The sequence below is a fragment of the Anopheles aquasalis genome, chromosome 3 (assembly GCF_943734665.1).
Source record: "Anopheles aquasalis chromosome 3, idAnoAquaMG_Q_19, whole genome shotgun sequence".
Taxonomy (NCBI): Eukaryota; Metazoa; Arthropoda; class Insecta; order Diptera; family Culicidae; genus Anopheles; species Anopheles aquasalis.
The window spans coordinates 50,156,049-50,180,048 of NC_064878.1; the positions used below are offsets into that span (position 1 = coordinate 50,156,049).

General features: G+C 50.5%; 2 protein-coding genes across 17 annotated transcripts in view; one reads left to right on the plus strand and one right to left on the minus strand.

The window, feature by feature from the left end:
- LOC126575530 (uncharacterized) overlaps positions 1–3,728 on the minus strand; it is a 9,306-nt gene extending 5,578 nt beyond the window's left edge. Inside the window, exons 1-2 of one of the 3 annotated variants that reach the window (XM_050236257.1) lie at positions 3,678–3,728; positions 2,632–3,257 (exon numbers count right to left, since the gene is read on the minus strand). In XM_050236257.1, coding sequence (XP_050092214.1) covers positions 2,632–2,713 — 82 coding nt within the window. In that variant the 5' untranslated portion in view covers positions 2,714–3,257; positions 3,678–3,728. Of the gene's footprint in view, positions 1–2,631 lie in introns of all 3 variants that reach the window. The other 2 variants (XM_050236258.1, XM_050236260.1) reach the window with 2 other exon arrangements.
- Positions 3,729–5,285: 1,557 nt separating this feature from the next.
- Positions 5,286–24,000, plus strand: part of LOC126578492 (potassium voltage-gated channel subfamily KQT member 1) — a 161,215-nt gene continuing 142,500 nt past the window's right edge. For 2 of the 14 annotated variants that reach the window (XM_050241097.1, XM_050241098.1), the window contains exon 1: positions 7,276–7,455. The gene's annotated coding sequence lies outside the window, so the exon portion shown is untranslated. Of the gene's footprint in view, positions 5,370–7,271; positions 7,456–24,000 lie in introns of those variants that run through there. The other 12 variants (XM_050241101.1, XM_050241100.1, XM_050241102.1 and 9 more) reach the window with 9 other exon arrangements.

Sequence of the window (24,000 nt, forward strand, 5' to 3'; positions counted from 1 at the left end):
CTGACTTGTGCTGACTCCCGACCGTACGACGCACTCCAACGCATGGTTTTGGCAACGCAACACAATTGGCCGCTGTGGCTGACACTGGCGTGCATGTGCATGGTTGTCTCCGGATCGGATTAGCTTATTAGCTTAGCCGACAGCGTGCCGAGGAGCGCCATGCGTCAATCAACTTCAAACCGATACAATCCACGAAGGTTCACAGCGCCAGCTAGGTTCTAGTGGCTCGTTCGTTCGCTCGAGGACTCGAATCACGCGGAACACGCGACGTCACAGTCGGTGCCGGTGTTGGGGCGTTTGTTCGCGAAAACCTGACGCTGGTGGTGGTTGGCCAGGGCCGAGACGATCGGTCGGTCGGTGGACGAAATATAAATAAGTGTTTTCGAAAACAGTTGTTTCTAGTCAGACTTTTATGTTTATGTATGTGTGTGTTTTCTGAGGTATGAATATTGTCGGATGATTTACGATAAATTTAGAGTGATAATTGATGAGCATGGTTTGGTACCTGTGTGTGTGTTTGTTTGCGCGCTTGAGCATAACTTGCTCGCAAGGGACTTCGCGGTTCCTTCGCTTGGTGCCTTGGCAAACGCCACGCCACGCCACGCCACGCCACACCGGCGTGCCGAGGTCAACTTACGGCTGTTTTCCGTGAACGAGAACCCGGGTTCGGGTTGGGTCGTTATGCGCCTCATCAATCTTAACTAGTTGCTTGACATTCGGTGCGCCTCAGTTCGGTGCGTGTCGTAATTGTATTTACTCTCTCTCTCTCCAACCGGCGCGGGACGCGCGTTCTGTGGCCAGACCGTCGGTCGGTCCGTGATCGACTGCCGTGGTTACTCACGCACCTCACGGGCGTGATGATGGCCACCGTCTGGCACAACAAACAATGTGCGATGTGGTTCATGTGGGATGAAAAATTCGCAAAACATTTCGCACGGAAATCCGATCGGAATGTCGAAGTCGGAGTCCAAGGTGGTGGTCTGATTATTTTAAGCAGATCCCGATAGCCCTCCTTCGTGTAATGTCAAGAATCCATCTTGGGGAGTGACATAATCTTCAAATCATGTTCCTCCTTCTCTCGCTCTGTGTCGCTCTTCGGCTTGGCATGCATCTACCGACAAGGTACGACGTAGATCGGACTTACGCATCTCGTAACAAATGAGCGGGATTACAGGATTGTGATTGCGGAGTGAGAAACAGTGCCGTGCCGTGTTGTGTTGCCGATGCTGCCTTTGAAGCCGCGATTGCGCATCGTGGTGCGAGAAAGAAAATCCATTTTCCCACCCAACAACCGGCGAACCAACGAACCGTAAACCCCACATTCCACCGTGGACAGGAACGCGCGCATTGTTTATACAGCTCAGCGGACAGCGCCCAGGTTTGTTAAGTGGTTCGTCGGGTGAATATGTGTGTGAAGGTTGCGTCCCATCCTCTCTTACGGTTTTATCTCGCGGTTGTTAAGAAGTGGGGCCAGATCGAGGAGGCGATGAAGACATTCGCCACGTCGCGCTCCGCTTATTTTCGTCTGCATTTCAGACGCAGCACAGCGTATCCATTTCTCATGAGTCCCTCTCTCTCTCTCTCTCTCTCTCGTCGGGGATCGGGTTCTGATAGAGGTGGTAGCTTTCATTGGGTTACACATTGCTGTTTGGCTTGGTCACTGGCAGTGTAAGGTGATGAAGTCACGTTTTGCTGTAATTTGCAATCGAAAACAGCACGCCACAAAAGGTGTCCGATAGGGGTGCCTTCGGTCGGTAAGTGGGCTTCTTGGAAGATCTGATACCTTAACTTAACCACCCGTACCCCTTTCGTTAACGAGTTCAACAACCACGGCATGCGCCACGTGATTTCACTCGGCTTTCACACCATGCCAGGTCACACCATGGGCCAGGCCACCGGTGGTAATCTATGTTGCCCGTTCCAGCCCGATTTAACGATGGCTTTCGTGTACTCCTCGTTTTTGTGTTGGTCCTTTTTTTGTTGTTGTTGCTGCTGCTTCTCTCCGCATCGAGACAGTGCGGATGGATTTATGTAGGATGCTGTTGCTACTGGCTGCATAAATTAATGTGCGCCAACATCCTCTCACGACCTCCCCTGTACTGGCTGGCTGTCGAACAAAAACCGCATCCCGTGGCCCGTGACGATGGCATGTGATAGTGCGGTGATGGATGTAATGAGCGCCAGTTGCTCGTTATTTTGCGTTTATCGTGTCGTTTGTTGGCGCGTGGTTGCTGCTTAATGTGAGGCGCACTTTCCCTTTTGAGGATGGCAGAAGGAATGCGTAGTTTCATCGCTTTGCTAATTAAACAACGGAATCAAGTCTCAGTTGCTGTTGTTGCTGCTGCTGCTGCTGCTGCTGCTGCTGCTGCTGCTGGTGGTCGTAGTTCAAGAGTATTAGTAAGCAGGACGGGACGGGTTTACATTGTTATCATTGCGAGAAGCGGCTTGAAACTTGATGAAGCATGTTTTGCTCTCCGGTTAGTAATGTTCCGGGCTGCAGCAAATTCTCGAATCGAATCAATCTGCTGACAATAACAGATTTATCGAGAGTGAGTGTCCTCCGTCTGTTGCATAATAGGATTAAAGCGGAAATTGACGCAATTCGTGTATCCTCTTCCCACTTGAACTCACCGAACGCAGACACTAATAGGAGCAGCAGCAGAAGCAACATCGTTTGTGGTGGGTGCGAACGTGCTAGCATAACGAAACCCATAATGGACAATGTTGTTGTTGTTGTTTGAAGTATAAATCCACCAACGCACGATGCTTGCGTAAGTCACTTGATCGTACGGCGGTCTGTAGAATCCTCTAGTAGAACGTTCGAACACCGGCACACTCACATACACTCCAAGCTAACGATGCGTAACGATTAACGCGAACGAAGGTTTGCGCTTGTCACCAGCCCGTGGGCAATTATTTCACATGGACGATAATTTTCACTTGGCCCGATACCTCCCGGATACCACCTGCGGCCGTTAGGTGCGGCATTGGCACACGAGGCAGGTCACCACCGAGCTTGGCATTCGCGCGGTGTGCTTCTTCTTCAGCCTTCTTTGCTGTCTCACTTTCTCTTCGGACACTCTTTGGTCGGACGACGAGCACTAGTTGGCGCGAGCGTGTGAAATTGCGTCAAATTGCGACCACCGACCAGGATTGCAGGACCAGGCAGGCGTGCCAGATTGTGTGCAGTTGTACACTCGACTTGAGCCACACTACTCGTGGTCACGCTGTTGTTTCATTTTTTGTTTGCCATTAAGCTGTGGTGTTATTAATTAAACGGACATATAATTAGACTCGCGATACTGTAACCTCTACTCCCTTTATTCTATCATTAGCACGGACACACACGTAAGCTAATCGTTGGTGGTAGATTCCACTTGAAAGGACACTTCACTCTTTAGGTTCAGCGCAGCGCTGGAAGAGGCTGCGCTTCACGGTTCCATCACGATCGATGCTCTGCCATTGCTTTGGTACAGCATCCTTCGACAGCTGAATGAACGAGGACCACACGCGAGGTAAACAAATCGATCGCGATTACGATGAGCGTGAAATCAGGTCAATAAACACTCAATCCAAAAGAGAGTGAGAGCAAGAGTGTGCATGTGTGTTTGCTGGCTTTCAAACAACGTTCCCATTAAATGGCAGGAACGCGGAAGGATTAACTGACTTCACCTGACCTGACAGCACGCCCCGGGAACGGTACGATGTGACAGCACCGGGCGCGATCTCGACACTGGATTGCAGGCAGGATGGCAGCGGTTGATCCGCGCCTATGAATGAGCGATCGACGTTGCGCCTCCACGAGGATGGGAATTTTTGAAAATCTCTCATAATATCTCGCTCTCTCTCTCCTGTCTGTCTCTCTCTCTCTCTCTCTCGCGGTCGGTCAGTCAGCAGGTCCTCGGTGCTGCATTGCACGGACGGAAGCCTCTGGGCTGAGCAACTAAATTTAGCATGCACATGGCGTGTGGAGCATCGCGCCCGTCATCCCGATAGCCAACAAGTGGGGTGCACATGCCAGCATGGCGACATGGCGCTGCTCTCATCGCCGGCTCGTGTTGTTGATGCTGTTGCTGGTATCTCGCGGGAGATTATGACTCTCGCGTTTATATGCGCCGGTACCGCATCGCACGTAACAACGTTGTGACAGGATGGTTTAGCGCGGAAGACAAATTTGCTCTCACTCCGCGCGCACCGCAAAGAAGGAGATGAAGATCAATGTCAGCCGCAGACAGTCAGAGGATGAGGAGCAGGATGGGGAGAAGATTTCCCTCGGCAGCTTCCTGTGGATTGCGCGGCGTTGAAGTTGTTTATTGTTCCGATGTTTCTTTTCTAATCCGCCTTTTGACATTTGAACATGCAGAGCAAGAGGTTCTCTGCCCTTTGCTGTGTAATCATTTTCGTTTTCTTTGGTGTTGGTCGATGTCGAATTTATGAATTTTATTGCAAGTTCACACCGAATTGTACGAGAATATGATTTATTTTAAATGTGCTATATGACTTTGAATTCATATTAACTTCAAGTTACTTGTCACTTCACTAACTGGTCTAGTTTTCATTCCAAATATACGCTTACTTTGATAATCTTCATTATTTCTACGCTACAGCAACTGACAGGAGTTTTTTTCAATTGTTGTCAGTAAATATATTAATTTAAAACATGGCTTGAATATACATGATTTATAATTCAACTAACACGCCAACAAATCACAAAGATAAATCCAAAAATCAATTACCGTAAGCAGCTAGTAGCGTTAAACGCTTCGTTGCAACGCATGAATCATGTGAAGCCCCGCATGCCATGGCACGGATTCACCGAGCCGAATAGAAATAGAGAAAGAGAGAGAGAGCAAAAAAAAATCCCAGCATAATAGATAATCCGAATCAACAGGTTTTGGAGCGATAAAAGCATTTTCTGAAACCAGCTGAGACGCACCGGCTGCTGCTGCTGCCACACGCGCGTACAGCACGCATGCCACCACGCGGTGAATTCATGAGGAGGAAGTTCATCGTCGTGAGTGCGCTACCCCACCCTTAACTCTGCCGTTCATCGACAGCTAGTGCTGTGGTAGTAAATGGCGCTTTTCCATGCTCCATGTCGTCCTGTTTGCCATTCGCTTCGACACAGCTTCCACATCGTGTTCACTGCGCGAGTGGCGCGTGAACAGCGAAAAGTGAACACTGGAGTGACCGAACCGGCAACAAGGAATCGCCGGTAGTAGTACTGTACTCCAGCAGCAGCAGCAGCAGCAGCAGCCGTACGCCACGGTAGTACTCGCCGGGACGTCATACCGATCGGATCGGGATTCCGGACGGATCGATCGAGTGCACGCGGTGTGCGCGATATCTCGTCAGCACGCTCATCGTGTGTAAGTGTGTCCCTGTGTGTCTCTGTGATCATTGCAACCAAGCCAGCATCCCGTTCACCTTTTTTGTCCGGTGCGCAGGGGATTATAAAAGGGTGAGGGGAGTGAAATGGAGGCGCCTCTCGCGTGACGCTCGGTGACAATGTGGCTGCTGCTCGCACACCAACGAAGTCAAGCCTGGCGGAAGCGGAAGGAAGCAGAGCGGCGTTGCAGGAGGACAAATGCAGGAATTTTGGGAACGGAAGGTGTTTCCTGGCGGTCGAAGCATGCCGCTGGACGTACTTACCAACCGAAGGTGCCGGGGTGCGTTCTGTCCCGTTCCGGCTTGGTGCTGGTGCCTAGCGCCCGGGAACCCGTTGCTGCACGCTATTACTGTGCTTTTAAATTATTCAAAAGGATAATAATCGTTAGATGAAGAAAGCTTTCTGGTGGCTGGATACACGCCAACTCGCTCCGGCTCTAAGCGCTACGGGGTAGGGAGGGGGAGCATCGCCCTCTCCCCCTCCACCCCAGAAACACCCCTGCTAACGATCTGGTCTCTTCGGAGCTGCCAGCTGGTGTGGCCGTGGTCGTTGGCCGTTTTGAGCAAAGCAGAGCAACACATCGAACCCTTATTGTGTGTTATTGTGTGTTGGTCTCTGCTGGTTTCAACCCCAGCCACCCTCAAACGGGAAGGGGGGGGGGGGGGGGTGGAACTGTTTTGCTGTGTGAAGTAAGAGCATTCCTTGCGTTTGTCCTCGATGTCCTTTGGGAGTACGCCGCTGGTCGGTGGACGGGATTATTGGAAAGCTATGATAATGGGGGATGTTGAGGAAAACTGTTCCAATCGCCGCCGTCGCCGCCGTCTCATTACAGCAGTGCCGGGTGTGTGCCGTGTGAAGTGTGTTGCGATCGGAACCCCAGCCTTTTTAATGAAGTAGGTGAATGTATAAATAATGTCCCGGCAACACCGTCGTCGTCCTCGCCGTCGTACTCGTCGATCTATGCAAATCTAGCTGCCCTGTACTCGCCGCAGTAGTAGCAACTCGGTGTGGTTGATGTAGGTGTGGTTGATTGGAAATGTGATCCAAACCGACCACCCGAATGGGGCTCGGTATTGTGTGACCACGTGTATGGCTGTGGCTGTGTACTTATCGTGCTCTCTCTCTCTCTCTCTCTCTCTCTCTGTGTGCTCGCGGTCTTTACGTCCTCTACCGGTGCGATGAGTGATTGAGGTGCTGGTACTGGTAGGATCTTGTACAACAGAGGCGAACAGAGGTGAACGCCGGGCGGGGGGTTTGCGTGAGGTGCGATAATCTCCGGTTTCTGTGCTGTGGCTGTGATCACTCAACCCAAAATCGTGGGCAACACTACTGGCAGCAGAAGCAGAAACGTGTTGCGGTTTTGTCCGGTTTTTTTTTTCTTCTTTGCCTCCATTTCGTGGCCCGTGGCAAGGCAAGTGAGCATTCGGTGAGCACTAAATCAAGCAGCAGCATTAGTGCCATTCTGAATTCGAATTCGATCCAGTGGAGTGCTGTGGATGGTGGTTCGTGATTGGTGTCCTGCTGCTGGTGGGCTAAAGTGTTGACGAAATAATCGAAAACAGGATCGAGGGAACGGGCCCCAAAACCAAAGCTCTGTCTGCGCGGGCCCTCCCCTGGAGGAACCACATAACCACCGTTCAGCAGCAGCACAAGTAGCGGCAGACGAGGGCCAACATTAATATGAAGTGAAACATTAACCCCCGTCCCAAAACCATTGACACCCTCCCCTCTGTAAAAACGCTTCAAACCCGGTCAAGTCCCTGATGGTGGAAAGGTGGACCAGCGGCTATATCGATTTTGCCGGTGGTTCAATGCTTGTGTCGTGGTTTGATGTGGTGCTCTCTCTCTGGCTGGTACTCTGGCCAACAACGAGAGGAGATTGGGTGGGGCTGTTTTTGGTGAGGAAATAAAGTTGCTCGTACATTGAAAGTCAATCGCTGGATAATGCGGCAACGATGTAAATGTGGAGCCAGCTCATCGATACCAGTCAAGGCAGCAGCACGGCCCAAGTGAGCCTCAAAAGTGATTCAACTCTACTACCACCAGGAGGTCCATCAGGAGCATAGGTAAGCAGCGGTGGCAATCAATGGAGCGGGGAGAAAAACTCCAAAATAAAGGGAAAAACCAAGACGCGAGCTGTCAATCCCCGCACAAGCACAAGCGATATGGGTACGCCTTTACCTTTACTTTGTGTACTGGGGATCCACAGGGGGATCACATTCACCTCCTGGAGAAATGGTACATCGCGTTCTCGAAACAATCGAGTAGATCGATATAAATTGAGTTTAAGCTCGGCTCGGAAAATTAGACAGCCTCATACACCTACAGCTTTGTGTACCTGAAGACACACGTGCGGGGAAGGTAACGGCACGTGGAAGTGAGTTATTATCATCGAAACAAACCTCCGCGCTCCGGATGATAAGGGATCGCGGTACCCATTACCGATTTCCCGGGATTTTTATTTCCCCCGAAATGGCTTTAGGCAACTCACTCTCTCTTTCTTCTTCCCTTTGGCCGGATTTTGGTTGTTCTTTTTGCAATTTAGCATCTCTCCTTTAGGCGGCCCTGTGTCGGCATGACATTAACATTCTTCAGAGTCTCGGAGGGCTGCTGCTGCTTGCTTCTTTGGTGCACTCTGCAGCGGGGTTAAGGCGCAAGGGCCTTTTATGTTTTAGTATGTCTTTGGCATGCCTTTGGCATCCCTTCCTCGAAAAAAAGGGATCCAGTTGTAACAAGCTGTGATACTCACTCCTACGAGCCTCCGATGCTTTCCACGTGGCGCGTGCTTCTGCGCTCAGGTATTCCCAGGTTTTCCTGTTATTTTTAATGCTCGTTGCTGCGCGTTGGCACAACACCTTCCAGCCACTGGCTTCATCTCGCGGCTCAGGGGCTCGGAAGATGATTTGTAATTTATTATGAAAGGCTTCGCTCCGGTGATGGGCGGCTTGACGAGGCTTATGAGTGCCGCATCCCTCGAAAGCTGGCGGCTGAGGTTATATTAGAACCTTAAGCAGACGACACAACACCACCTTCACCGTTCAATAGCTGGGATTTGTTTGCCGAAATGATGAGAATTTCTCACTTCGTTTGTTTGAGTTTGCGTTCGCGCTGTGCTGCGCTGCCATCGACGCGTTTCTGGGCCACGAGCCACTCTGGTCCACTTGCCAGCCACGTCAGCACAATGACAAACTTTATCATTACATTAGACGGGCGGGCGCGCGCGCCCGCGTTATCGCAACGCCCACAGCGCACCGATCGCTAGAGTGGCACGATCGAATCGGCCCACAAATGAGAGAGTTTCGCAGCAGCAGCATCGAGGTTGCCACGGGTTTCCGTCAGCTGAAAACTTTCCGCCAACGCCAACTCCTTGTTCCCAAGGGAAACCCAAGGACCGGGGCTGCTGTTCCGGGCGCGCGTATGGCGCGCCTCATCAATTCTACCGTCGTGCGAATCGTCATCACCTGGCACTGCCGTGGCGTTGCGGCAGACTAGCTTAACACACACCTACACACTCGTACCAAAGGGTATTCGATATGGGGGACAAACTTATGTGCAGGCCAAGGCCACGACGTGCCCGGCGTACGGTTGCCAAGGCATGGCATGGCATGGCATGGCGTGATGTAGTTTCGATGGATGCTGGTAGTCGCGTGCAGTCGCAGTCACGAATCTCGAGGACTTTGAAAGTGGGATCGTACGGATATTGCTCGTGGTTGCAGAAGATTGAATTTAATTTTCGCAAAAGCGAAGGGCCGGGCAACTTTTCTGGGTCACTGGGAAATGGTGGCCAGTGTCAACCAGGTGTCGAATGTTCCGGATATGCGCACGCGATTGCGCCAAAGTTTAATTCGATTCGAAACCACTATATGTACCTGCATGTTTTTAAAATTACGCCACCGGCCCACCGGGGATCTGTAGGAAAGTTTCGCTTTTGGTTATTGACTCGCTGGCGTGCTGGTGATCCTTAAGTACCCGCATTCGAAACTACTACAGCACCGCAACGAATAAATCCATGCCAATCTTCCCGAATTAGCGAACAGCATTCACGCGCCAAGTGACACAGACAGGCTGTTCGGCTGCTGCTACTGCTGCTGCTGCTGTTCCTACAGCTGTTTTCGGTACGGATGAAGCTAATTGATTTATGTGTTTCTCCGGGGACCGATCTTGAAGTTCTCGGAAAAGCGAGCTTTCATTCTGTTGCTGGCTGTTGGTTGCCGTAGCTTCCAGTCCCTAGGTCCATTGTAACCGCAAACGTAAACGCAAACGCAAAGAATCTGCTAGCCATCGCTTAAGACCGCCGATGGCTGGATAACTTCTTATCGTTGTTTCTTCTGGTTTGTTTGCTTTTCCTCCTCGCACTTCTTATTCTTCTTCTTCTCGTTGGTTTGGACACAGAGTGGGGGTAGCCGCAAGCAAATCATCGTGACGAGCGCGCTATACCTTCGAGGAAATCCGAATCGAATTGCGAATCCGGCAGGCAGTCCTCTGTTTCAGTCTCGCATCGATTTGTTGCTTCACTTTTTGAATGGCAGAGGGGATTGTGGTGGTACAGGGGATGAAGAGCGGGGGGGGGGGGAGGGATTGATGGCGTCCACCGTGATTGTGTGTCTTCTTGTAATAAAATAAATATTGATAGCGAATTGTGTTTGCGCTCGCGGTTGCGAAGGGCTTTCCGTTCCCTTCGAAGGTTTGTGGTGGAAGAACCTGCGCTCAGGTACACTGAGAGCTGATAATGGTGCCCCAGGGGCCACCGTTTGGTAACCTTCATTAGTTCTGCGAAAGCTACGAGCCTCTGCTAGCGCTTTCAACCATCCGTCTAATTGTATTCAACCGTGGAAGTCTGCCTCGCCGAACCATTGGGGAGTTTTCGATCGATTTGCGATTCGCAAATCGATCGTTTCGATGCAGGAGATCGTGATGGGCGGCGGCTTGCACATCGTAAAAAGCCACAAATGCGATTTACTGGCCAATTGAATCAAACTTGCGTGGAGGACACTTAATCAAACACACGCGGTCGACATAAACCAACTAGTCCGCGCCGCACCGGGGCATAGCATAAATCTCCAGTGTTGGCCAACCACCCGGAGCGAACCAGGCGATAGTGGATCAATATTTGCACGTTCAAATAAATTTAGTTCATACATTTTTAACCCACCAGCCACCAGTCGTACCGGAAGTACCGGGCTCGATCTCGCCATAATTCCCGATGGGCTGCTCTTTTGTGTGTTGTTTGCCTTTCCCTCTGTCCCACTTCACGCTTTACCACGGGAAATTCAATTTTATTGCAGATCTTTTGGTTTTTTCCCGTGAATTCTGTGGTCGATAATTGAATTGCAAAACAAAAAAGGTAAAGCGTACCATGGAGGACACGCGGAACCACGCCTCAAATCGAGGATATTCCTACGAACGAACAATAGAACGAGGAGAGAACGAGAAAAGGAAGCGATCGTCCTCCCTTTTCAGCTTTCGGTCAGTGCCGTGAAAGTTGATCGGTGATAAATTGTTACGATTATGGCTTGCGGGGTATAGGGGACCCACCGGGGGAGGGGCTTTCGCGGTTGGCGCGTGCGACAACCAACCGGACCGAGATGGATTGTTTACCTTTTTGGCCAGACCACCATTCCGGGAGAGGAAGGCTTCCGATTCCGATAAGGGGAAATCGTTCAATTTGGATTGTTCGAATCTGGCACCTCCGGGGGTTCCTGGGGGTCATTGCAGGGGTTGAAGCGCGACAAATGTTGGCAAACAATGCCCACAACCACCGCACGGTGCCGCCAGTTCACGCACACTCTCTGTCGATGGCGAGGTCCATCGAATTGATTGCATTTTAAAAATTAAATGACCAAGCCATATAAAAAACGACCAGCAGTAGCTGGTGGTGGATCGGAGAGGACACACCGAGAAGGGGAATAAATTAAATCGGAATCGAGGCCACAATGCTGCTGCTGCGGCTGCGGATATCGAAAGGCAAGTGGAAGGCAATAGGAATAAAGTTGGAAAAAGAGTTCCTTCCAACCCCTCAACTCCTAATCACGTCATACAGGAACAGACCTCTCGATGCCCGATGGCGTACGTTCTCTGCAATCATAATGATGCCAGCTTTTCGAAAGGTCAACCTCATCTTGTCACGATCGTGGCCTACATGCTGGAGGTCCTGCAGGAGGATTCCCAGAGCTCGCTGCAAAACGTGAGTTATTCTGGGAAGGAAAAGCACTTTGGCATCCGATGACCCGGTTGCAGGAGCTTGCAACGAGCGAAAGGGATTAATGAACATGCCCGAACCGGATTAGGAGACTCGTGAGCCAAAGTACGGTCGCTCGTCATTGAAAAATCCCGATAAAGTACCATAATAAAGCATCATGATTCATCATCATTCAACATGCGCCAGCACTACTTGCTTTTAAAGACGAAAGTGCTTATTCAATTCCGAAAATTTTGCAAAAAAAGGAAACCTCCTAAGAAGAGGCGCCTTCTGGTTCGTGGAATTGGCCACGAGGAATTATTCCGCCATTTTTTTGTGTGCGCGCTACTGACGAAACGCGGATCTCAATTATAAACGCGTTTTTACCATTCACCGGCCAAGTGCCAAGCGCAGATCGACCTCGGATGAACATTGTGCAGCGCGATGGTTTCTCGTGTTTCTTTTGAAAACCAAGGAGGATTCTCGTGAAATCGCGCCGTGGTTTTTGTACATTGTTCGCGAACAAGGCAGCAGGGCATGAGAGAGAAAGAGGGGACTTGTTAATACCCGCCAGCAAGATGAAGATGTGCTGCTGCATGAAGCAGCAGTAACCGTGAAACTTGGTTGTTCCTGACCGGAGCGTGTTGCTCTGCGTTTGCTTAATTGTGTGCCGAGCGTGTGCGGTTGACTTGGCGTAACATATTATCACATTAACTGCCAACTGGATAGCGCGCTAGTGCTAGTGTAGTTCCCGTTGTGAACAGTACAGAGAGCGGTCTTGCTAGTGCACGGAGGGCGCAAGCGAGCAGCAGCAACACAATACTTCGGAACGCGGTGCTACAACGAAGCGATGAAACACCAAACAGAGGCCGATGCCACGTCATGCCGCAGGTTGTGCTGCGCCATGCCATGCCATGCCATGTACCTCGGCAAGGCAAATGTCTTCCTTTCTTTCATTCCGTGTTCCGTGTTTTTTCTCTCTTGTATTTCGAAACAATATCATAAAAGCCTGATAAAAGGATCGAGCGGCACACAGAACATTGCCAAGAACATGAAGCTCGGAAAATGCTGCGTGTTCCGTGAGAGCAAAGAGTTGCGAAAAGAGAACTTTACTTGTCCGTTGCACCTACTTCACCTATTAGGCTATTTGGATCCGGCTGCTTACGTTTGGGAATTCACACGCGCACGCCGCAGAACCGCAGAGCGTGACAACGACGGTTGGTAGTGGAGGAAAAGTTTTTAAGGGAAAAAAACAAAATAAAAGCCGAACAAAACGTTCCGCGAAAGCATCAGGTAGATCCATTTCAAGAAGCATATCGTCGCGCGTGTACAACGAATGAATTGTCACAAGTACTTAAGACACACACATGTCGGAGCGCGTGCCGGGACCATTTGTTTAATGTATGGCATTGGTGGTCGGAGTGGCAGAAGTTTCTTTTTTCGCTTTTCCCCCCCGCCTCGAACAAAAAAACTCTCTCTTCGCAAAGCAAAAGCTGCCGGTAATGGTGTTTATCTTGGGTGTCTGGATGCTCAACGATTCCACGGTGGCAGCACACTGGGCCCGGGTGTCTAGGCGAGAAGTGGCGCTGAAGTGAACGAACGGCAAATTGGGAACGGGATGCAGTAACCATAAAGCGATTGGTGGAAGAGAACAGATAGAATGGAGACATTGGGCACTTCATCTTTTACGTGGCAGCTTCCAATCGGCAGCACGGCAGCGTGAGAGCGCGCAATTTGCGGTAGCTGTAGCACCGGCGTCACCGTACGGCCCGAGGTTCGATCGATCGAGAAAAGCGAGAAAACGGAAAAAATGATTAGCGTGGATGATTGAATAAAAATCATTCGCCAGGCCGCACCAGTAAAGCGAAGCCGGTGTAAGAAGCCGTCCAGGAGCAGTACGAGGAGCAGCGGAAGGTGGAGGAACCTCGTTTGATGTGCTAAAGGTTTATCAGCCAGCCGTGAAATGTACCAAAAATGGGGACGCTCGGGGTGGCTTTCGGTTTCTTTTTGCTTTCGTTTTTGCTCGCTGCAAAGTGGTGCCGGTGGACCGGCCGACCAGCAGCTTTAAAGCTCTAAATCACGAAAACCAACGTGAAGACGAGTAGCAGCAGCGGCTGCTGCCGTGCACACGAGCCACGGAGCGACTGGTAGTAATGGTAGTGGCACGTTTCATCAAAAAGTAATTTTCCGAATTGCGAAACGAAAAGAAACTCCCAAAACGCACCGGCCATTGTTTGCTCAGCTTACATTAGGAAGTGGGCGTAGTGTCCCTGCTGGTGGGCTATTTAGCTTGGCGATTGCCTGATGGTGAATGGTGGTGATGGTGGTGGTGGTGATGCTTGTGACAATATAAATATGGTATGCTGGTGGGTACGCGGACCCCCCCTGGATCCGGAGGGACCGTGAATCACGTGACGATTGAATTAATTTGTTGGATTAAAGGGCCGCCAGCACGCGCCACACAGCCAATCTCTGCCGGCATTAGCTGCAAAGCAAAGGGACCTGCGTCCTGTCCTGCGAGAACTGTCCTTCGACTCCGTCTATCCGACGCGTCGGATAATCTGTGTCATAATGTGTTTTATGATGCCATTAAATTCGAATTAGAGCAAATGTGCTTTTAAGGTACGGTGGTCCGCAGTGGCTAAGGGTGCCTGAGTCTTGGTCCTTTCAAAACGGTTCATTACCGACCGTACATCTTGGCTACCGTGTGTGCCTCTTGAGACTTCTGTGACGAGCTGCTCTGCTCGAGAATGATGTGAGTGATCGGACGATACGGATCAGTTTCTCGAGGCATGTTCTTTCAATCAGCGATGGTTCTAATACAGCACCACAACTGGTGTTTTCTTCACGGTCGAATTGTCCTTCGCTTCTTTTTGCTCCCCTTAACATCATTAGCGAAGGTCAACGGTCATCGAAGTTTTGCTGACAGAAGCACCACCAGCAACCGAGTGGCGACGCAAGATGGCAAGATGATTCGAAACTGTTAAATCAGAAACCGTTCGTACCGGGCTGGCTATCGATTCAGTTCTCTGGATCGGCCCTAAGGCACCATAAAAGCCATGGCTGTCCGTGGGAACCAAGGTCGAGACAAGCAGCAGTTTGTAAAAAGGGTTTTTTTTTGCGAGAAGGCAGTGTGGAATCGAAGGACAGATTTAATACGGAAAAATGGACGAGGGGGTGGTGGTAAGCAGAAGTTTACACGACTCGGTCTCGGGGTGATTCCGGGAACCCTTTGGAAGACAGTGGAAAACACGAGTAACGAGGAAAATTTATCTCCCACCTTCCGTGTAGCGTTGTAGAGAAAGAGAAAGAGAGAGAAAGAGTGAAAGGGGTTGAATCGGAATTCTAAAAATGCCAATAATTTCTGCTTCATCGGTCAGCATGCCGATTGAGTCGAGGAGGTTTTAATTTGTGCTTCGATACACTTTCCACTGTGCAAGCTGCGGTGGACACTCCATCTCCTTCATGTGCAAAGGGACTCCCGGTGCTCGATTGATAATTTATCACGCCACCACGGTGGGCGCTCACTGTTGCCTGGAGGATGGCCCTTGCTGGAATGAGGTTGTTTTCCACGACAGCGCCAGGTAACGGTCACTTAGAAAGGAGCATCTCGATTGGATTGGAATCGAACAGGTTAAACTGGTCGCTTTGATAGAGAAAATATCGTTCTGCTAAAGGAGCAATTGCTGGTGGTTGTTGTTTATCACCCTCAGTGGGAGTGTTTTGCAGTTGAAAACAATCTCTCTGAAGGCTTTAATTGTGCTGGGTTGATTTGTGAAGGACAGTGATTGATTTAAGCGCTAAAAAAAAGGAAAAAAATCGTTCGCAATAATGAGCTACCATGCGCCTCCATCGCGCAGCAGCATGCGCCTCCATCGGTGAGATAAGCATGATCGGATACAATCAATGCGAGCCAATTAATCAGTGGAACGATAACATTGAACATACAGTGAAAAGTGTAAAAATATTATTGCACGCCCAACGTAATTGAGATAATTAATAAAAAAAATGATTATCATTCATATCATTCCGGCAGCAGCAGCAGCAGCATAAAGCAGAGAAATAAACGCACCGTAGTCTGCTTTGCTACGGTGCGTGGCTCGTACCTCGTACGACGAAGAGACAGAGAAACAATGTAACCATCGCGTTTGCTATGGAAACGGGGACAGCGGTGACTCGAGTGGAAGCGGAACGAATGCATAATGCAAACGTGGGTAGCCGACCAGCTCTCCGGCGTGCTCTCCTACGCCTTGTAGGCGTATTTTCATTATTCCTTATGCCCACCATCATCACTTCCCTGATGGGTGACACTGACAGTAGTAAAGGCGCAGATGCTGCGGGCACATCTGTCGCTACCAGGTGGCGCGCATCAGCAGGCTGCATGTTGCTGCTGCCACTGGCAGCACCAGATACACCTCGGACGGTGAATCGATCGGCAATTACATCGGTTCCATTCCATAAACACCATAGGCGGATGTGTGTATTCAGACTACGGAACAACGGAATAACCGTTGGCTCGAGCGCCTCTCGTTTGCATTAAAATGTTGTCCGCTTCGTGATGCTCCGGGCTGGCCTCTAGCAGGCAGACGGTCCGATTCGGTGCGTGGCGACCTCGTTGCCCCTCTACCCCGCGGCTGGAATTGGATTCACATTTGACGTAAAATTGTTGCAACCGATGTGACCGGTTGCGTTCCCCCCCAGTGACCAGTGCGACATCCCGTGGTCGGAAAATAGATGAAAAGATGATGAAAATTTAATTTCCACCTCGCTACGCTTTACGATCCATTACGCAAATGGAATTTGGCAGCGTGTTAGTACGCAAGTAGAAGCGAGTGAGCGAACGAGATGCGTGGTGGATGCTGTACAATATATGAACCTCACCCAAAAACTAAACACTTGGCCACCCGAGGAGGCCACCGGGATCGCTCAAACGTGACGCTCGTCATCGCTGATCCCGTCCGGTGTGTCTCCAGGAACGTGCTGGTTTGGTGAGTGGTTTACGGACGCACTGGTTGAGGCTCGACGCGGTAGTGCCGTGTACCGTGGTTGATGGCCACGTTATTTAAACAACGCAACCGAAGCAGACGTGTCCGGTGCAGTGCTCGGTTTAAAACCGGGCCCTTAAACCGCGTGCTCGCGACCATGCGATCGACCGACCTCGTGCTGCGAAATTGGTGTGAAAACTATTTTCAATTTTCCGGAAACCCGGTCCCCGTTTGCCACCGGGCTGCGTTCTAGACGTTTGTTGGAAGTTTGAAAATAGACTCCCGGTCTCTCTCTCTCTTTTCCGGTCACCCCGGATTGATTGAACAGGCCATTGAACGGGAACAATCGATGCTGGAACAAGGGGGAAGGAAATGAGGTCCGAAAAATGTGAGAATAGGAGGGGATGTGTGCGCATCATCCACAAAAAAAAAACTTTCATTTCCTACACCTCACCTCACAAGTGGTGGCCAGTGTGAATCAAAGGGAAAAGTTTTTCTTCTCTCTCTCTCTCCCGTTTTGCGTATATGCGTCAGCGCTTGGATCGCCTAACTTCGGAAGTCGGCATGAGTCCCATCCCTTTCCCATGGCCGGAATGCACCTCAAAATCTGGGTTGGAAAAACACTGGAAATGCAAGTGTCCTTGTTATTTCTGTCTATCAAAACTTTGTTTCCCTCAACTCGCCCTCTCTCTTTTTCTCTTTTCTGAATTCCCTCAGCGCTGAACCCGAAAAAGTGGCGTGGTAGCTCTAGATATGCTCTGTTTGGCCGTAAGGGAGCACCGAGCATCCGGTACGAAGCAACTTTCCGCGTACAATGTAGGTCATGTACGCCCTTCACTCGCCTCCAGGTTCGGCGTCATATGCAGCACGGCTGTCTGGTTGTGACAGAGGGATTGAGATGTATCTGGCCACCGGTAATCGGGACCTACGCTCAATAACAAAGAAGCTTTAATAACCGAGGATCCGATGCGCCGCATGTTTCGCCAGACCCGACCAGACCCGGCCGAGTTTCACTGTAAACAGCTGGCTGGCATGCTGCTGATCAACGCGAACACCATTTCTGATGAGCCAATGTCTGGTCTGGTTTGGTGTGGTGGCCGATGAAAGGTACCGCAAACCGTCAGTGCGCCAGTTGATGGTTGATTTGAAATGTAAATAGTTTGCCCAAGCACCCAAGGATCTCGGACAGCAATCGGTCAGTGGCGGTGTTGATCGAAGCTGTTTAAATACGCAACAACAGCCCCCGGGTGGCCCCGGGGGCGGGTGCAAATGATGGACAAACAGTCTAAGCGAACGAACGAGTTTTAAAATGGAAATTTCCATCAAAGTATCGCGCGGCATTTGCTTACGCAAATGGAAATCATTCTCTCTTAGAACGTGTGGCCCTTGGCTGGTGGTCAGATGGTGCAACAGTGTTGTGCTGTGATGTTGTTCGAGGAAGGTTGTGTCACGTCACTACCACACAGTTAGCTTTATTACGGTCGCTAGGCCGATAGGCATCTCGATGAAGCAACCTTCTTGGCAGTAAGAGAACCATCGGAGCACGTGCCTCATATACGCCTTATGCTAGTGCCTAGAGTCGTGCTCGTGGCGACCGCATCGAGCATAAAATATCATCCTAGAGAGCAAGAGAGCCTTGCTGTAAGCCAGGGGAAAGCTGGCCAGCACTTAATCATTCCCGAGGATGGAGATGAACGCCGGATGATGTTCCTCCTCGTGGCTCGTGGTGATTTACGTACATGTTTATGGTCACAGCTTTCACCGGTTTGGCCAGTGCATTCGCTCCTGGTGTGCGAGTGGAAAGCTCTTGAAAAGGATGCGCCATCAGCGGAACATCAAGTGTGTTTGTGGGTGTGCTTGTGTGTTCAGGTGAAGAAGCATGGCTTCTTTGGTCCTTCAGCCCCCTCTCCAAACGTGCCTAGTGGCCACAAGTAGTGAGGCAATTAATCATTATTCTGCTTTTTGTTTTGCAAACGCCCTCCGCCGCTGCTGGTGTCGATCGTGTCGATCGTTGCTGAGCATGACTTCATTGTGCACGGAAGAGTAGCCAAGAAGTGTCGGAGTGGCGCTGTAGAATCAATTATCCCCAGCCAAGGGTGAGAGAGAGCGAAAGAGATTGTGTCTTCAAGCATGCACTTCTGGGTGCCAAGTGAGTTGCCACAGAGGACCAAAGCAGTGGTCTATGGTGTGCTCGGTGTGTCGGAAAGCAAATGTTTCTTGCCCATGGAGTGAAGGCCAGATTTGCTATCAAATGTTATGCGCGGCCCAAGGTCGACGGTAACGGCATCGTCACTAGGATAATGAATGGTTTCGGTGTGCCCGACACACACTTACACGCAAACATGTTATCGGCGGAAGCAGCAACATTAATGTAATGATGGTGCAGGATAGTTATTACCGTTGAAAGCAGATTACAGCCATTGCCGAATCAGCACCAGCGGCAACTTTCTCGCACGCTTCCCGCGATCCAAGATGATGTTGCTGATAGCCCATGTTGTACGCAAATCGTGGTGTTCTAGCTCGTGATGCCTCACCAAGCTACAAACAAAACCGGGGGGGGGGGGGGGGGGGGCAAAAAGGGAACTATCCTCGTGTGAGCACCTCCGAACCGAAAGGCTGGAGCCCGCGCCCAAGGGAAAAGCAATTTTTACGATTGCGGTGCCGCCACACAAGTTGCGCCTGGGGAACGGGTAGAAGTGAAGGAGAGCTCAGAAAGCTCGGAAAGCAATTCGTCACCGCCGCATTCGCCGTCAAGCTGGCGGTCCCCTTGGGGCCTTCGGGCGGCGGCGAAAGCGAGATCCTTCCGTTCCCCTTTTTTTCTGTTCGCTTTTATGCTGACGATCCCTTTTGCTGGCAAAAGCGGCACCGCGCGCGTGTATGTGAGTGTGGATTTTTTCGCTCAAAATTCCACTCAAGTGTGGCTACCACCAAGCCAACTTCCGGTCCGGGCCGGCCTGTCACTCGACGCGCCTTGGTCGCGCTCGTGGTGGTTTGAAGTTAAGGAGTGGAGCCCCAAAAACCAACCAACGTACTTTTTGTGTTAGACGCCCTCGAGTCAAAATACAACCCGAAAAAAAAAACGGGGAGAAGTAAGAAAAGGGCGATCCACCCAGGACTAGTGAGGCGGAAAACTGTTCTACCTTCAATTACGGGTTGAACGGGGCTGAAGGAAAAGTGAGAAATTAAATCGAAACCCGGTGACGTGCTGCTCCAATGGGGGGTTTTTTTTGTGCGCTCGCGATGAATTTCAGAACACGCAGTCACACAAAGACACGGAGAAGGCGAAGCGAGATGTTATTGGATTTCTTCCTTCGTCCGCATTGTTCCCGGAAAAAAAGGGACGATTGTGTGGGCTGAAACAATTTGGCACATTTGTTCGTTCCGCTTTCTGACTGCCCCTGGAGGATCCGCTCGTCCCGTTGAGCGCGTATCGTTGACATGATGCTTCACGTCACGGTCTGGGATTTGGTGGTAAATGGTGCATGGGAGAGGCGCTCGCTAAAGCATAAAGCAGGCGGCGGCCGAGATGCAATGGCTTACTGTGCTGGAAGCCATTTTGTGCCAAATAAAAGCAAAACAAACGAAACTAAACCAAAATGGATACTTGCGATCTAAATTGTAAGTGACATCTACATCAATGGAATTGGATAATCTTTCCCCCACCACCCCCCGGCGTAAATGGTATGATTTAAATGGTCTCATTTGGCGTAATCAAATCATTGTGCACATCAACCGAGCCAGTCTGCCCGATTCTAACAACTCCTCCCGCTTGTGCCGGGCTGCGCCATGCTCAAAATCTGATTATGGCACATTCAAACATCAAAAGCCTGCAATGGGGCCCCAGCGATCATTAGCGGTGGTGATGATGACGCCCCGCGGCCAGCTGGATGTTTTCTCAGCTCGATTAGTCCCCCTCCCCCAACCTGCCTTTCGCTTGTTTCCATCCACCGACAAAAGCCCGACTGTTACGTTCGCTTTGCATGGTGGAGTAGCTGGAATAAGATGAACCATCCCTTATATCATCCCTTATACGCAATGCCTTCTGGGGGTACGTTCTTAGATGTGCTACGTTATACCAGCATCGTCTTCCCTTGCTGGTTGCCTTTTGAGAAGCTGTGAAAATTGGTTTTTGGGACCGTGGATGAAGGTTTGACATTTCACGTGGCCGAGAGTATTAGTAGTCTTAACGTGGCCCCGGTACTGTCACACTGACACTGTCGCGACAAATTGCGTCTCTTCATCATTATTCTGGCATGGTTATTCTTCTTCTCTTCCTCCTCCTCCAGGGCGGTGGTTGGGAAGCATTCGCGTTTCGAGAGCTTTTGCTGTGCTTTCAGGTCGACAGTAGAGAGAAGTTAGAGGATGAAGTTTTTCGGGCCCGCTAGGGAATGAAAGACGGGCTCTCATTTGCGTAAAGATGCTACCGGTCACCGGTTGCAGTAACCGTAAGCCGATTAGACCGTTTCATTTACCAAGCCAGCTGCTTCTGCTGCTGCTGCTGCTGCTACTGCGTACTGATAATTGGTAGGTGAATCGAACAGTGCCAAGTACCAACCCAACCACACGATCCTTTTTGTTGATGAGGACTCACCGAGGAGTGTTTAATATTGTTTACTGCTTGTACAGCCATAAATTGTGCAGCATCTCCAAGTTTCAAGCGGCAAGTTCCAAGTTTAAGTTGGAAAAAAACTTTCTCCAAGACATCGGGAGGGATTCCTGTGAGGATCTACGGGATATCCGCCGTCGTGTGGTTGGTAATATAAATGCAAACAAGCAACTTTTGCCCAAACCGGCCGAGAGAACTCGGTTCGGTTCGTAACAGAAAAGCGAAAGTCTGTCTTCCAATTCACCACAACCAACGAACCGCTGGCTGGTGTGTTCCCGATGGTGTTCCCGGTCGTCTTAAGATGACTGTGGTTTCTTCCAGGGATCCAGGGAATGGGCTCGAGGAAGGGAGAAGAAGGTGGCAAGTTAGGGAATTTATGCGGTCTCCGGAGCTGGTCGGCAAAGTGATAATAAATCCGCCAGTTATAAATTCGCCCGAGAATTGCGTTTTGCTCGGATTACATCGGACGGAATGACGCCAGCAGGCTGGTGCCGGTGGGTACCAGCAACCAGCAACAGCACACTGTATCGCATGAGTGTATGGGTGTGTGCGGGTGTGTGTGGTCTTATCGCGAATTTCCTTTTATCCTACCAGCACATCCAGCCCTTTGCAAAACGGCGAAAACCGGGCGCCCCCCCCCCCCCCCCCTTTATCGTTACCGCCGTGCGACGAACCGGAAACAGTTGTACATCGACGTAATCCCGGTTCGCTCCGTGGACGATCTCTGCCATTTTTTTTGCTCTGGGTCGCCACAAACGAGGCAAGACTGGGAAAAGCGCGACATCGGCGACGCCAACGCCGACGCCAAGACCAGCGGCGGGCATGGTGGCATAGAAATTGAGTTTCATAAAAGAAAAGTAGCAGCTAAATGTGGCGGCAGATAGCTCGGTGATGGAGTGTAAGCACTCCCCCAACGCTCCCGGCTCTTCCGGAGTCTCTTCCGGGCTGACAGTTGACAATGTTGTTGGCGTGCCGCTTAGTGGTTGTGGTGGTGCTGAAGATAAACCGAGCATAATTGAGAAGGCTAGTTTTGTGACGGAAAACGATTGCATATTCAGATCGGTTTGGCAGTTTTTTGGCGTAACAGAGACCCCCACGGCGCCACGAAAGTCCGACTCGATGGTGAAGCCAGGACGACGGTCTTGGGGCAGTGGCAGTGGCAGCTGTAAAATTTGATTAACCAGAAGTGGTTCATTGTGGTGCCGAGGCCTGAATGAACGAGCTGTTTCACCGCCAAATGGTTTCCAAACCATCAGAAGCCAAAAACCCAGCAAACAAACAGAAGTCTACGGTCTGTGGAGAACGCTTTCCTACTCCTGTGTCGTCTGGTGGCCCGGTTTTTGGTTGGCTTTCGGGCGCAATTTTCGATAACGAGGAGCTCATTCGTTTATGAAATTGGATCGGGATCCGGCGAGTGGCAGATAGGATTGGAAGTTTTGTGGGTTGGGTTTTTGTTTTGGGATTAATGTTTGCCAATTCATTGTCCCATTCCTGGAATGCTTGAGATCGATTCCGATACCAGCTTATCATCGGGTTGAACTGAGGATGGAAAGGATCTGCTGCAGTTCATGCAGTCGTCACTGACATCACGTACTGCTAGGAGCGAGAAGGTATCGATCCTTTACGATTGCACAACGTTGATTAGCGATTTCGTGGACAAAATGTGTTGTCGCACAGTTGATTTTGATGGATTTTTGTACCAAAATTTACGAATCAAAAGTCTACTACTTGTTTGAAAAAAGATAAAATTCTTTGACAAAATTGTTGATCGAGTTTCACTAAGGATTTGGACCAAAAGACGCTCCCAGAAAATTCTTGTCGAACGTCACAAATCCGTACTGGCCTCTGCCTCAAATAGGGAGTGCAGATCAGCTTCCTTGCAAAGATGTCAAAGCAGCAACATCGTAACACACCGTCCAGCATAGTCCAGGCAATGCTCACCATGGAATGGCATTAGCCGAGGCATTGTGTAACAGCTGGTAGGGAGGGAAAAAAGTGCTCGATTCCGTTTCAACTGCGTCGTCACCATCGTCGTCGTCATCGTCGTCGCCGTCGGCCAAAAAGGAAATGAAAAGACGCACAGAAGAGCGAACCACAGAGAAACGCAACGATGAATGCTTGCTGCAGCAAAAACCAGCAGCCGGATTGGAATTCACGGCACTTCGTTCCAGTCTGGCCAGTCCGGCCGACTACTTGCCAAGGGATTACACACATTCCGGGGCCGATGTTGAGAGTAATGGTTCATGAATCCCAAAATCGGTCCAGAAAGAGAGGAAACAAGGACAACAGTAGAAGACTCCCTCCCTGTGTGACCTACAAAACGGAAATTGTTTAGAACCACAGTGAGCAGAGTCCAAGCAGCCACAGAAACCAGGGGGGATTGGAGTCGGGATTGGGGTGGTTAACATTTCTCGGAATGTTTTTCTCAACCAAGGGACGACACAGTAGTAGCAGCTTAGCTTCCCGGGGCGGGAGGGGGCAGTGCAGCGGCAATCATTTTCCGGCGTTCCAACGGTCCAGCGATCCGTCCATCCGGCTGCATTGGCTGCTGCTGCTGCTACTACTCCGGAACCGGGGATTACGCTTCCGGAATGTCCGTCTCTTCTGTGGTTGATTCTCGGTTTTTGGAACTTCGACCTACCGCCAAAGAAAAAGCGGAAGTAATCTGTGTTGCATTTCCGTCGCACTCGGAACGCCAGTGCGGTAACGAAGAGTTGTGCACCCGGAACGCATTCGGCAGAAGTGCAGTTTTAAAACCGTTTTCTTCTAAACTCGCCACAAGGACGGGGTCTCAATTAAATTCTCGGGATTCTCCGAACATGTTTCAACCGGTTCTCCGCTC